Source organism: Sciurus vulgaris, assembly GCF_902686455.1.
Source record: "Sciurus vulgaris genome assembly, chromosome: 4".
NCBI lineage: Eukaryota > Metazoa > Chordata > Mammalia > Rodentia > Sciuridae > Sciurus > Sciurus vulgaris.
Genome location: NC_136464.1, coordinates 8,845,880 through 8,861,097, shown reverse-complemented (window position 1 = coordinate 8,861,097; position 15,218 = coordinate 8,845,880). Strand labels below are relative to the sequence as shown.

The following is a 15,218-nucleotide window of genomic DNA, read 5'->3' as shown; positions in this document are numbered from 1 at the left end:
ATTGTAAACAAATGGGATACATGTTGTTTCAGTTTGTACATGGAGTAACAGCATACCATTTGCATATTCATACGTTTACATAGAATAATGATGTTTGATTCATTCTGTTATTTTTTCCTTCCCCCCCACCCCTCCCACTACTCTTTTCATTCTATACAGTCCCTCCTTCCTCCATTCTTGTCCCACTCCCACCCCCCATTAAGTGTCATCATCTGCTTATCAGTGAGATCATTCCTCTTTTGGATTTTTGAGATTGGCTTATCTCACTTAACATGATATTCTCCAATTTCATCCATTTGCCTGCAAATGCCATAATTTTATCATTCTTTATGGCTAAGTAATATTCCATTGTATATATATACCACGGTTTCTTTATCCATTCATCAATTGAAGGACATCTAGTTTGGTTCCATAGTCTGGCTATTGTGAATTGAGCTGCTGTGAACATTGATGTGGCTGTATCTCTGTAGTATGCTGATTTTAAGTCCTCTGGGTATAGGCTGAGGAGTGGGATAGCTGGGTCAAATGGTAGGTCCATTCCAAGTTTTCTAAGGAATCTCCACACTGCTTTCCAGAGTGGCTGCACTAATTTGCAATCCCACCAGCAATGTATGAGTGTACCTTTTTCCCCACATCCTCGTCAACACCTATTGTTGCTTGTGTTCTTGATAATCGCCATTCTAATTGGGGTGAGATGGAATCTTAGTGTAGTTTTGATTTGCATTTCTCTTATTACTAGAGATGTTGAACATTTTTTCATATATCTGTTGATTGCTTGTACATCTTCTTCTGTGAAGCATCTGTTCATATCCTTAGCCCATTTGTTGATTGGATTATTTGTATTCTTGGTGTAGAGTTTTTTGAGTTCTTTATATATTCTGGAAATTAGTGCTCTATCTGAAGTATGAGTGGCAAAGATTTTCTCCCACTCTGTAGGCTCTCTCTTCGCATTACTGATAGTTTCCTTTGCTGAGAGAAAGCTATTTAGTTTGAATCTATCCCAGTTATTGATTCTTGCTTTTATTTCTTGGGATATGGGAGTCCTGTTAAGGAAGTCTAATCCTAAGCCAACAAGGTGAAGATTTAGACCTACTTTTTCTTCAATAAGATGCAGGGTCTCTGGTTTGATTTCAAGGTCCTTGATCCATTGTCAGTTGAGTTTTGTGCAGGGTGAGAGATAGGGATTTAGTTTCATTCTGCTGCATATGGATTTCCAGTTTTCCCAGCACCATTTGTTGAAGAGGCTATCTTTTCTCCATTGCATATTTTTGGCACCTTTGTCTAGTATGAGAAAATTGTATTTATTTGGGTTTGTGTCTGTGTCCTCTATTCTGTACCATTGATCTACCTGTCTATTTTGGTGCCAATATGATGCCGTTTCTGTTACTATTGCTTCGTAGTATAGTTGAAGTTCTGGTATTGCGATACCCCCTGTTTCATTCTTCCTGCTAAGGATTGCTTTAGCTATTCTGGGTTTCTTATTCTTCCAGATGAATTTCATGATTGCTTGCTCTATTTCTGTGAGGTACATCATTGGGATTTTAATTGGAATTGCATTGAATCTGTATAGCACTTTTGGTAGTATGGCTATTTTGACAATATTAATTCTGCCTATCCAAGAACATGGGAGATCTTTCCATCTTCTAAGGTCTTCCTTAATTTCTTTCTTCAGTGTTTTGTAGTTTTCATTGTAGAGATCTTTTATCTCTTTGGTTAGATTGATAACCAATTATTTTATTTTATTTTTGAGGCTATTACAAATGGAGTTGTTTTCCTCATTTCCCTTTCAGTTGTTTCGTCGCGTATAAAAATGCTGTAGATTTATGCATGTTGATTTTATAGCCTGCTATTTTGCTGAATTCATTGATGAGGTCTAGAAGTTTTCTGGAGGAGGTTTTTGGATCCTCTAAATATAGAATCATGTCATCAGCAAATAGTGACAGCTTAAGTTCCTCTTTTCCTATTCGTATCCCTTTAATTTCTTTAGTCTGCCTAATTGCTCTGGCTAGAGTTTCAAGGACAATGTTGAATAGAAGTGGTGAAAGAGGACATCCCTGTCTTGTTCCCGTTTTTAAAGGGAATGGTTTCAGTTTTTCTCCATTAAGAATGATGTTGGCCATGGGCTTAGCATAAATAGCCTTTACAATGTTCAGGTATGTTCCTACTATCCCTATTTTTTCTAGTGTTTTCAGCATGAAGGGGTGTTGTATATTGTCAAATGCTTTTTCTGCGTCAATTGAAATAACCATATGATTCTTATCCTTAAGTCTATTGACATGATGGATTACGTTTATTGATTTATGGATGTTAAACCATCCTTGCACTCCAGGAATAAACCCCACTTGATCATGGTGCACAATTTTCTTAATATGTTTTGCCAATATTTTGTTAAGGATCTTAGCATCTACATTCATCAAGGATATTGGTCTAAAATTTTCTTTCCTTGATGTGTCTTTTCCTGGTTTGGGTATGAGGGTGATATTAGCATCATAGAATGAGTTCGGTAGGGTACCCTCCTTTTCTATTTCCTGGAATACTTTGAGAAGTATTGGAATGAGTTCTTCCTTGAAGGTCTTGTAGAACTCGGCTGAGAATCCGTCTGGTCCTGGGCTTTTCTTGGATGGTAGATTTTTAATGGCTTCTTCTATTTCATTGCTTGATATTGATCTGTTTAAATCATGTATGTCCTCCTGGTTCAGTTTGGGAGGAGCATATGTCTCTAGAAATTTGTCAATGTCTTCGGTACTTTCTATTTTGTTGGAATACAGATTTTCAAAGTAGCTTCTCATTATGTTCTGTATCTCAGTGGTGTCTGTTGTGATATTTCCATTTGTATCATGTATTTTAGTAATTTGAGTCTTTTCTCTCCTTCTCTTTGTTAGTGTGGCTAAGGGTTTATCTATTTTTTTTACTTTCTCAAAGAACCAACTTTTGTTATGTCAATTTTTTGAATTGTTTCTTTTGTTTCAATTTCATTGATTTCAGCTCTGATTGTAATTATTACCTGTCTTCTACTACTTTTATTCTGTCTTCTACTACTTTGATTTCAGCTCTGATTTTAATTATTACCTGTCTTCTACTACTGTTATTCTGTTCTTCTTTTTCTAGGGCTTTGAGCTGTAATGTTAGGTCATTTAGTTGTTGACTTTTCATTCTTTTCTGGAATGCGCTCCATGCAATGAATTTTTCTCTTAATTCCACTTTCATAGTGTCCCAGAGATTTTGATATGTTGTATCATCATTCTCATTGACCTCTAAGAATGTTTTAATCTCCTCCCTGATGTTTTTTGTTATCCATGTTTCATTCAATAGCATATTATTTAGTCTCCAAGTGTTGGAGTAATTTCCTTTTTTTACTTTGTCATTGATTTCTACTCTCAGTCCATTATGATCTGATAGAACACAAGGCAGTATCTCTATTTTTTTGCATTTTCCAAGGGCTGCTTTGTGGCATAACATATGGTCTATTTTTGAGAAGGTTCCATGTGCTGCTGAGAAGAAAGTGTATCCACTCGTTGATGGATGGAATATTCTATATATGTCTATTAAGTCTAGGTTATTGATTGTGTTATTGAGTTCTATGGTTTCTTTGGTTGGATTTTATTTGGAAGATCTATCTAGTGGTGACAGCAGCGCGTTAAAGTCGCCCAGAATTATTGTGTTGTGGCCTATGTGATTCTTGAAATTGAGAAGGATTTGTTTGATGTACAGGGATGCACCATTGTTCGGGGCATAAATATTTACTATCGTTATGTCTTCCTGATTTATGGTTCCCTTAAGCAGTATGAAATGTCCTTCTTTATCCCTTCTGACTAACTTTGGCTTGAAGTCCACTTTATCTGATATAAGGATGGAAACCCCCGCTTTTTTACTGGGTCCATGTGCATGGTAGATTTTTTTCCCATCCTTTCACCTTTAGTCTGTGGATGCCTTTTTCTATGAGATGAGTCTCTTGCAGGCAGCATATTGTTGCGTCTTTCTTTTTAATCCATTCTGCCCGTCTATGTCTTTTGATTGATGAGTTTAGGCCATTAACGTTCAGGGTTATTATTGAGAAATGATTTATATTCCCAGTCATTTGGCTTATTTTTGGTTTTTAAGTCAGCTTGGTTTCTCCTTTGAGTGGTTTTTCTCTAAGGTAGTTCTTCCCTTTGCTGACCTCCATTGTTGTTTTTCATTTCCTTCTCGTGGAATATTTTGTTGAGAACACTCTGTAGCGCAGGCTTTCTATTTGTAAATTCTTTTAACTTTTGTTTATCCTGGAAGGATTTTATTTCATCTTCAAACCTGAAGGTTAGTTTTGCTGGGTATAGGATTCTTGGTTGGCAACCATGTTCTTTCAGAGCTTGAAATATGTTGGTCCAGGCCCTTCTAGCTTTTAGAGTCTGGGTTGAGAAGTCGGCTGCTATCTGTATTGGTCTCCCCCTATATGTAATCTGATGCTTTTCTCTCGCGGCCTTCAAAATCCTATCTTTATTTTGAATGTGAGGCATTTTCATTATAATGTGCCTTGGTGTGGATCTGTTGTGATTCTGGGCATTTGGTGTTCTGTAAGCCTCTTGTATTTGATTTTCCATTTCATTCTTCAGGTTTGGGAAATTTTCTGATATTATTTCATTCCTTTGGTTTGTATCTCTGTGCCTTCCTCAATCCCAATAATTCTTAAATTTGGTCTTTTCATGATGTCCCATAGTTCTTGGAGATTCTGTTCATGATTTCTTACCATCTTCTCTGTTTGGGTGACTTTATATTCAATATTAAATATTTTGTCTTCATTGTCTGAGGTTCTGTCTTCCAAGTGGTCTAGTCTGTTGGTGATGCTTTCCATTGAGTTTTTTATTTGGTTTATTGTCTCCTTCATTTCAAGGATTTGTTTGGGTTTTTTTTTTTTTTTTTTTTTTTGAGAATCTCTATCTCTTTTTTGAAATGACCTTTTGCTTCCTGCAGGTGCTCTTTCAGCTTATTGGTATTATCATTCATTGCCTGCATTTCCTCTTATCTCATCCTTTGCTTCGCGAATCATTTTAATCATGTACAATCTGAAGTCCTTTTCTGACATTTCTTCTAACATACTGTCATTGGATTCTATTACTATAGAATCTAGATTTGTTTGGATCATTTTCTTCCCTTGTTTTTTCATGTTGTTCATGTATCTTCCCCTCTAGTGCTGCAGTTCTGGGGTATTGCAGATTTCCCCCTATAGGTTTATAGTGGCCCTATAGGTTTCCAAAACCCTTTCTTTAAGGGAAGATGAATATTAGCAGTGCCCAGACACTATGCAATCCTAGACCAAATAGCCCCTATGGGGACAATAACATCATGTAATAAGGGAGAAAGGAACTCTGAGGGAGCAGGTAAACAGAAGGAAAAGAAAGCAAGAAATGTAAAGAAATAAAAACAATTTTTTTTTAAAAAAGGAGAAAAAAGAAAATACTGTATAATAGTCATATACTAATGAAACCTCCCAGTGTTCAGTAGCCTGATGTATGAGAGGTACCTGACAATGAGCTTCAAGCCTCCAGCAGGCATCTCAGGATGGGATTTGCCCCACCCAAAGATCGGAGCTATGGCTTCCAGGATTATCCAAGATGGCTGCTCTGGCTTCCAAATGTGTTGGCAAATGGGGAGCTGCAGCTCAGGGGTGTACTGGTCAGCTGGAGGTCAGGTGGAGACAGGATGCAGTTGGTCCGGCAGGGGTCCTGGAGGTCAGGTGTGTTTGGTGTGGTTGTGGGATCCAGGAGGCCGGGTGCAATCAGTTGGTCTGGGTTCCCGGTGATAGGGCACAGTCAGTTGGTCTGGGGGTCCTGGCGGCAGGGAGCAGTCAGTTGATGTGAGGGCCCCAGAGGCAGGGAGTGATCGGTTGGGCTGAGGGATCCTGGAGACGGAACTCAGTCAATCCGGCCGGGGTCCTACAGGGCCTGACTGTTGTCTCAAAATGGCGGCAGCCACGTGTAATCAAACCTGCAGGTACTGTAACAGTGAACTTCCAGGCAGCAACAGGCAGCTGGTGCTCCACTGGCGGTCAGCGATCAGTTTGCTGACTGTTGTCGGATGATCATGAGGTGAACCTCGAGCGTTGGGTGATATATAGGTGTAAGGAAGGTGATGGACAGGCGAGAGGCAGGCAAATGGCGGATGATAGACGCCTGACAGTGAGCAATCTGCTCTCAAAAAAGGCGTCGATATGCTGGCAGATTGCAGGTGATCACGGCAGACAAATGGGATAAAGAGCAGGGGATCGATAAGCAGCAAAAACTGCCTCACCGAGAAACAGATATCCTCTGCTTGAATCCGGCGTTGCGGAGCGACAAGGAATGCAGCCTCCCTCTAGACCACCATCTTGGATCCCTTCCCCTCCTCTTCTATTTTATGGAATACTTTGAGGAGTATTGGAATGAGCTCTTCTTTAAAGGTCTTGTAGAACTCGGCTGAGAACCCATCTGGTCCCGGGCTTTTCTTTGTTGGTAGGCTTTTGATGACCTCTTCTATTTCATTGCTTGAAATTGATTTATTTAAGGTGTGTATGTCCTCCTCATTCAGTTTAGGTAATTCATATGTCTCTAGAAACTGGTTGATGTCTTCAAGGTTTTCTGTTTTGTTGGAGTATAGATTTTCAAAATAGTATCTAATTATGTTTTGTATTTCACTCGTGTCTGTTGTGATATTTCCTTCTTCATTGCGAATTTTAGTAATTTGAGTTTTCTCCCTCTTTCTCTTTGTTAGTGTGGCTAAGGGTTTATCAATTTTGTTTACTTTTTCAAAGAACCAACTATTTATTTTGTTAATTTTTCCGATTGTTTCTTTTGTTTCAATTTCGTTGATTTTGGCTCTGATTTTAACTATTTCCTGTCTTCTACTACTTTTGGTGTTGGTCTGCTCTTCTTTTTCTAGGGCTTTGAGCTGTAGTGTTAAGTCGTTTATTTGTTGATTTCTACTTCTTTTGTTGAATGCGCCCCATGAAATAAATCTTCCTCTAAGTACTGCTTTCATAGTGTCCCAGAGATTGTGATATGATGTGTCTATGTTCTCATTTACTTCTAAGAATTTTTTTATTTCCCTCCTGATGTCTTGTTATCCATTCATTATATAATAGTGTATTATTTAATCTCCAAGTATTGGAGAAGTTTCTGTTTTTTATTCTGTCATTTATTTCTAATTTCAATCCATTATGATCTGATAGAGTACAAGGTAGTATCTCTATCTTCTTGTATTTGCTAACAGTAGCTTTGTGGCATAAAACATGGTCTATTTTAGAGAAGGATCCATGTGCTGCTGAGAAGAAAGTGTATTCATTCTTTGTTGGATGGTATATTCTATATAAGTCAGTTAAGTCTAAATTGTTGATTGCGTTATTGAGATTTGTGGTTTCTTTATTCAATTTTTGTTTGGACGATCTATCCAGCAGTGAGAGAGGAGTGTTAAAATCGCCTAGTATTATTGTGTTGTGGTCTATTTGATTTCTGGAATTGAGAAGGATTTGTTTGACGTACATGGATGAGCCAATATTCGGGGCATAGATATTTATGATTGTTATGTCTTGCTGATTTATGCTTCCCTTAAGCAGTATGTAATGTCCTTCTTTATCCCTTATGACTTGTTTTGGATTGAAGTCCACATTATCTGAAATGAGGATGGATACTCCAGCTTTTTTGCTGTGTCCGTGTGCATGGTATGTTTTTTCCCATCCTTTCACATTTAGTCTATGGGTATCTCTTTCTATGAGATGAGTCTCTTGCAGGCAGCATATTGTTGGATTTTTCTTTTTAATCCAATCTGCCAGTCTATGTCTTTTGATTGATGAGTTCAGGTCATTAACATTCAGGGTTATTATTGTGATATGATTTGTATTCCCATTCATTTGACTCATTTTTGTTTTTTGACATGATTTGGTTTCTCCTTTATTTGGCTGTTCCTTTAGGCTAGTTCCTCCCATTGCTGATTTGCATCATTGTTTTTCATCTCGTCCTCATGGAATATTTTGCTGAGAATGTTCTGTAATGCCGGCTTTCTTTTTGTAAATTCCTTTAGCTTTTGTTTATCACAAAGGATCTTATCTCATCGTCAAATCTGAAAGTAAGTTTTGCTGGGTATAAGATTCTTGGTTGGCATCCGTTTTCTTTCAGGGCTTGGTAAATGTTGTTCCAGGCCCTTCTAGCTTTTAGGGTCTGAACTGAAAAATCTGCTGATATTCTTATTGGTTTCCCCCTGAATGTAATCGGATTCTTTTCTCTCGCAGCCTTTAAAATTCTGTCTTTATTTTGTATGTTAGGTATTTTCATAATAATGTGCCTTGGTGTGGGTCTGATGTAATTTTGTATATTTGGAGTCCTATAAGCCTCTTGTATTTAGTTTTCCATTTCATTCTTCAGATTTGGGAAATTTTCTGATATTATTTCATTGAATAGGTTGTTCATTCCTTTGGTTTGTTTCTCTAAGCCTTCCTCAATCCCAATAATTCTTAAATTTGTCCTCTTCATGATATCCCATAATTCTTGTAGATTCTGTTCATGATTTCTTACCATCTTTTCTGTTTTGTCAACCTTGTTTTCAAGAGTAAATATTTTGTCTTCAATATCTGAGGTTCTGTCTTCCAGGTGTTCTATCCTATTGGTTATGCTTTCTATGGAGTTTTTAACTTGGTTTATTGTTTCCTTCATTTCAAGGATTTGTTTGGTTTTTTTTTTTTTTTTCAGTATCTCTAACTCTATTGAAATGATTTCTTGCTTCCCGTATTTGCTCTTTTAACTGTTCATTGGTGCGATCATTTAATGCCCGCGTTTGCTTTCATCTCCTCGTTTGCTTCCCTGATTGTTTTAATTATGTGCATTCTGAACTCCCTTTCGGACATTTCTTCTGCTGTGCTGTCATTGGGTTTTATTGATATAGTATCTAGGTTTGCTTGGGACATTTTCTTCCCTTGTTTTCTCATATTGCTCAGATGTCAGTGGGACTCTGTGATATTGCAGATTTCCTCTATTGGCTTATAGTGTCCCTGTACATTTCCAGTGTATCACCTACCAGCCTTCAGTAGCCTGAAGTCTTGGAGTAACTTGATAATGCAGTGCTTCTGAAGAACGCTGCCCCTAGCCTACTACTGGTTCCAGGGAGAGAGACCTGGAGAGGTCTCTGGCTGCCCAGCCCTGGGCCCAGAAGCTGCTTGCAGGTCGGAGGTCTCTGCTGGCTTCGGGACTTGTGGCTGGCTCTGTGTAGAAAGGCTCTCACTGGGCGGTCTACTCCGAGAAGCTAGCCTAGAAAGGCTCTTCCTGCCGGAGGGAGCCGGGCTGCTTGGGAAAGTCCAAAAAAATCTGTTCTTTTGCCAGTACCTGTATGGAGTTGTGATCTCTTTCTTGCTGTTCCCCTTTCTGCAGTATCTTTCTCCCCTATTATTCTTGAAACAAACCCACCACTTTATCTGGATACCTACACATTCCAATTACTCATTTACTACCTGATTCCTCAAAATTTAGTTTCCATCTCATCACTATTCAAACTGACCAAGAGGGGTGACCTCACACCCCTGCCCCCCAAAATAAAAATCTCCAGGGAGTACTTAGCTAATAATCCAAAGGGTGTGTGTGTGTACTGTATACTTATTTGGAACCACAGATAAGCAACACAAAGTCCCTGATTGCATGAAGCTTATATTTTAATGATAGATCAATACATAAACAATAGTAAAAATAGTTAAGAGGGCTCTGATGAAAATATATAGATTTGGAAGGAAAAGTGACTTTAAACGTGGTGGCTGGGGAAGACACTACTGCAATATTTAAGCCAATATCTGAATAACAGTAAAAAGTTAGCCATGCCAAGATTAAGGGAAGGTAAGAGTTGAGTGAAATGATTGAGGTAGGTATACAATTGGAATTTGAGCAGTACACATATCACAACATCTGAAGCAAGGTGTCCATGGAAATATTGCAGGCCATGAGTTTGAGGAAGTAGGCATGGCCCAGATCTTAGAGGTGAAAATATGGAATTTGAATTAATTCTCAGTGTGAAAAGAATCAGTCAGGGACTTTACACAGGGAAGGACAAGGTCTACCTACTCTTTGAGCTCATTCTGGTGGATAAGCAGGATCATTAGGAACCTCCTTAGGCATCCAGGTGAGGTGATGGTGAGGAGAAAAAAAAAGTACAGATTTCCGTCTGTCTTGAAACACTCCTTTGTATGATTTCTAGACTCTTCAGTTCTCTTGGTTCTTTTAACTTGCCATTCTCCAATAACTGTGAACCTCATAATACTAACAAGTTTTTTACTTGTACTATTTCACATCAATCCTGTGATCTTTCTAGTGTTATAATTTAGATTTTATATGTGAGAATTCATATTTTTAAAACTATGACTGAACCTCCCAAAGCAAGCATAACTAACAAGTGACAAGACTAGATCTTGAAGTCACTCTGCCTGATGTTACTCCTCTTGCTACTTGATCATACTGTGGTCCCCTGCTCTTCTGGTTCCTTTGTCCTCTCCCATAACCTACCAGGGGTCTTCCTAGTTTCAGTCTCTCCCTTCATGTGGGCACATCTCTTAAGCCTCCCTTCCAGCCTAAAGATTCACTCCATCTGCCCCAATTCTGTGTTTCCAAATGCTGTAACATCCTCCCAGGTAATGCCATGTTTACGCTAAAACTGAATATTCCCAAAACTAAACTCCTTTTTCCCCAAGTGCCTCCCTCTCTTGGAAAGAATTTATATTACTGGTACCACCATTCTTAAAATTCCAATCTCATGAGTTACTCATTTTTCTCCTGCAATATCAATATTAAGTTAGCTGTCCCATCACAATGGCCCAGATGTTTAGGACCTCACAACTCAGCATTATGTTACTCTGCCCAATCTTAGGCTCCACCCACTCTCCTCTGGATGAGAAAAATTCAATGCAGAAGGTCTCCTTTTTCCAGTCACATTTTCCTCTGAATTACCTTACATTGAATAGTGAATTGAAATCTCTTAAAAACATAGGCAAAATATTTACGCAAGTAAAATAGCATGCAAGGGTCTCTATGATCTAACTCATATCTACCTTAAACTTCTCCAATCATTCATTTACTCCAGAAAAATGACTTCTATTCATTTTCTGGCCATACCCTATTTCTTTTAGCATTGAAGTTTTATGGTTTTTTGTTGTTGTTGTTGTTTGGTACCAGGGATTGTACCCAGGTGCTTAACCACAGAGCCACATCACCAGTCCTTTATTATTTTAAGACAGGATCTCACTAAGTTGCTCAAGGTCTTGCTAAGTTGATGAAATTGGCTTTGAAATTGTGATCCTCCCGCCTCAGCCTCCTGAGCCACTGGGATTACAGGTATGCACCACTGAGCCCAGCTAACACTAAAGATTTTATCCATACTATTCTTTCTCTGGAATGGTATCCTGCCAGTTTAACTGCCTAATCCTACTCTTTATCTTTAGAGGCCTGGATAGGCCACTTGTTTAGTACACCTGTTCTAACTTACCTCACCATTCCCCACTTATATAATCTAGAATGCAAAAAATTCTTAAAGACAGGCAATAGACTAATTTGTCACCTTTACATCCTCAAAAGCACTAAAACCAGTGCTTTATTCAATGAGAAGGTGCTTAAATACTCGCTGGATAAAAGTGAATAAATTCTTGAAGGTCAAAATGTTTTGTAAGTCAAAATATTTTGTAAGACAGTGTATGAAATACTATGTTTACAAAAGCACATAAAGATAATAGCTTAAATCAATAGTAAAAGTACAAATAAAAAAATAAAGTTGCTCCAGGTTCTCGTACAAAGACGACATTCTGACATTTTTAGTGGCATCCAGAAAGCAACTTCTCTGCTGCTGAAACCTAACCATATTCATCAACTGCTGAGCTCCAGGTGATGACTTTGACCCCATGGACTCCATTATAGTCTGGACCTTGTCAAGGTCTATCCTTGATCCTAGAGCAGGAGAGCTTGGTGAAGAATTTGCTGAAGTTGGTCTCATATATACAATTTTACTGATGAATACACACTGCTTTTCACCAAAGAACAGCAACTTTACAAAACAAGAGTTTTGGGGCTGGGGTTATAGTTCAGTTGGTAGAGTGCTGGCCTCAAACACAAGACCCTGGGTTCAAATCCCCAGCACCACTAAATAAATAAATAAATAAATAAATTTTTAAAAAAAGAAATACAAAACAAGAGTTTCAGGAAATAATATTTAAAGAAATTATCATTTAAGGTCACTTCCTGGCATCACCTAAGCAAGAGTGAAGAGTTCAAGAAATGAGAGATGGTTTTATGAGTCAAAATACCTAGTATCCACCAGTGAGTAAGTCCTCAAAAATCTGTATCAGGAACATTTAACTTTTACATACTACTTCTCCAGAGTTAGAATCCAGAGTTAGATATACTAGGGTTCCCTAAATAAAAATCTGTTGGAGTCCCAGGTCCTTCCATAGAACAGTTATAAAAAATACTCACTCTACGAGAGACACAGACTGTCACAAAGACATGGGTAAATGCAGATCCAATTCAAAAAATTTAGTGTGACAGCAAAGATATGACAGTCCTCATCAATGAAGCAAACACCCATTATATTTGTATCTAACATTGTAACCTGTCTATTGTCCCTCTGCTTTTTAATCCCCATATACTTTCTCACCATCAAATATAGGACCTATTTCACTCACTGAGTCTGCTTATTGTCTGTTTTGCCCCTGTAGAATATGAGCAACATGAGGGCAGGAATTTCAACTTACTTTATTAATGGTAATTCCTAAATGCCCAGTACAGTATCTGACATCATAGGCAGAAGGAATGAATCATTCACTAAATGAATGGATCATTTTACTTAAATTGCTAATAGAAGTTATTATTGTTATTGTTAATAAGTTATTGTTAATAGAAGTTATTATAGGTATAAACTACCTACAATAGTATCTTGGAATAATCAGTTCTGTGAGTTAGCTCTCTGCTATGAAAATCACATTTTTTTTTTCTTATTCTAATACTACATCTCACCAGGCACAATGACGCACAGTGACTCAGGACACTGAGGCAGAAGAATCTCAAGTTCAAAGCCAGCCTCAGTAATTAAGCAGAGCCCTAAGCAACGTAGCAAGACCCTGTCTCAAGATAAAACTAAAAAGGGTTGGGGATGCGACCAGTGGTTAAGTGCCCCTGGATTCAATCCCCAGTACCAAAAAACTAACTAACTAAATAAATAAATACATCTCAGGGTGGGGGTATAGCTCAATTGTAGAGTGCCTGACTAGCATGCATAAGGCCTTAGGTTTGATTCCCAGCACTGCAAAACAAAACACTCTATCTCACAAACTTCTATTAGTAAAGATAGTAAACACAAAATTTTACAGATTAAAAAAAACAAAACAAAACAAAAAACAAGAATTTGTTTTCTTCAGACTTGTAATTTTACCCAAGAGGTAGGTCCAAACAGATGAAGAAACTTCTCAAGGCTAATGTGCTATTCGGCAGCTGAGTTGAGTCAATATTAAGGGTTTTAGTAACATCCCTAGACTCCGCAGATATCATTAATGTGAACCTGAATGATACTTTTTATGCTGAACACAAAAGTTCACATACAACTAATGTTTTCACTCCCTTTTCTGACACTTCTCTAATTCTATTCTTTCTTGATAAATGGGGCTAAAACTGCTTGTGTTTTTGGCACCACAGATTTACATAAGGATTAAAAAAATATTTTTAAGCTTAGTTTCCCAGGGTTGTATTAGTAAAGTAGTGCTATAGTAATAATACATTTTCCATAGTGAATATATGGTCGAATTTTAAAAGAATAATACAGTGGTTTAAAAAAAAACTGATAATTTTTTAGAAAATTAGTTTCTTTTTACATGTTTACTAAAAGTTTCTGAATTAAAACTAGGGACAACATTGTACTAATTATATTATCAAACCAAAATAAATTGTTTGTGTGTGTGTGTGGCATATACATAAAAGCACACACACATATATAAAACAATTTAGGTAAAATTTAAATTATTTTAAATTTAGTGATGACTTACCTTTATTTTACAAGCTTGTGGGGACGATTCCAATTTGAGATATTTTTGGCATAAAATAATCTCTTCATATTCACTACAAATAAAAGATGTTTTTTTACTATAATCATCACTTTTAATAGTTGTATTTAATAATACATGTTTCTGGGTTGGAAGTATAGTTTAGTGATAGAGTGCTTACCTAGCATGTGCAAGGCAATGTGTTTGATCCCTAGCACTGCAAGAACAAAACAACCTTACAGGACAATATTTCAATCCTGAGACTCAGTTTTCCTGGTGAGGTACAGGGAGCTGGGGCTCCTGAATGCCCTGCATTGCCTTAAGGACCACACTGGGCCACTTACGGTAGACGAGAGAACTGATGGAGTAACACACGTTGAGTCACGGCGCACAGGCCACACATATTCTAACTCAATAAACACACCTATTATGCTCAACTTGCACAGGACATAGAACAGTTCAGAATTTCGGTCATGTTTTTTAAATGCAGCAGAATCTGCTGGGAGCTGGGGGCACAGAGCTTAAGTTTTGTAACAGGTTATTAACGAGGCTGCACTTGAAATGGGCTTCCTAGAGGAAGACTGTGCTCGGGGTTCCAGACTGATGGATTCATTAATTTCAGGAACATCGGGGAAGCCAGCCGCTGAGTGAAGGAGAGACTAGGAACACTCCCCAGGGCTCCTCCTCATAAACCCTTCCACTAACGAGCTGTGACCTACCCCTCACTTCCACTGACCCAGCCCTAAATTTCCACATCTACGAAAACAACCAGGCTGATCGGCCTGCCTGGGAGAGGCGTCCAGGCGACACCGTGCCCGCCTACTGGCAGGTTTCGTGCTCTCCCTCGGGTCTGGCATCAGCGCCAGGCCGTGAGCAACGCCCGGTTCAGAGGGGCAGCGCCGGCGCGCGCGCCTCGCACCTGCCGTCGCCGACGCAGCAGGCGCGCCTGCCCCTGCCGGTGCCGCAGTACTCCTCTCCCGCGTACACCTCCATGTTTCTCGCCGAGCTCAGGATGGCCAGCGCGAGGACCTCTTCACCCCGCTCGGGGTCGCAGCTCAGGTCGAGGAAGCAGGGGGCTCCGCCTCGGGGGTCGGGGGTCCCGCTCAGGCGCACCAGGTCCTGGCTGAGGACAAGGCGGGTGCAGACGTGACGCTCCGGTTCGCTGCGCGCTCGCCACCCGCCTGGCGCCCCTCGAGGCCCGCGCGCCTTCCCGCAA

The 15,218-nt window shown here is 39.0% G+C and overlaps 1 protein-coding gene across 1 annotated transcript in view; it reads right to left on the bottom strand.

Moving 5' to 3' along the window:
- LOC306660351 (ATPase PAAT-like) overlaps positions 1-15,218 on the bottom strand; it is a 30,191-nt gene that overhangs the window by 14,299 nt on the left and 674 nt on the right. The window contains exons 2-4 of the mRNA XM_079138493.1: positions 14,922-15,125; positions 14,006-14,078; positions 11,812-12,015 (exon numbers count right to left, since the gene is read on the bottom strand). Of these exons, the coding sequence (XP_078994619.1) occupies positions 11,812-12,015; positions 14,006-14,078; positions 14,922-15,125 (481 nt within the window). The remainder of the gene's footprint in view (positions 1-11,811; positions 12,016-14,005; positions 14,079-14,921; positions 15,126-15,218) is intronic.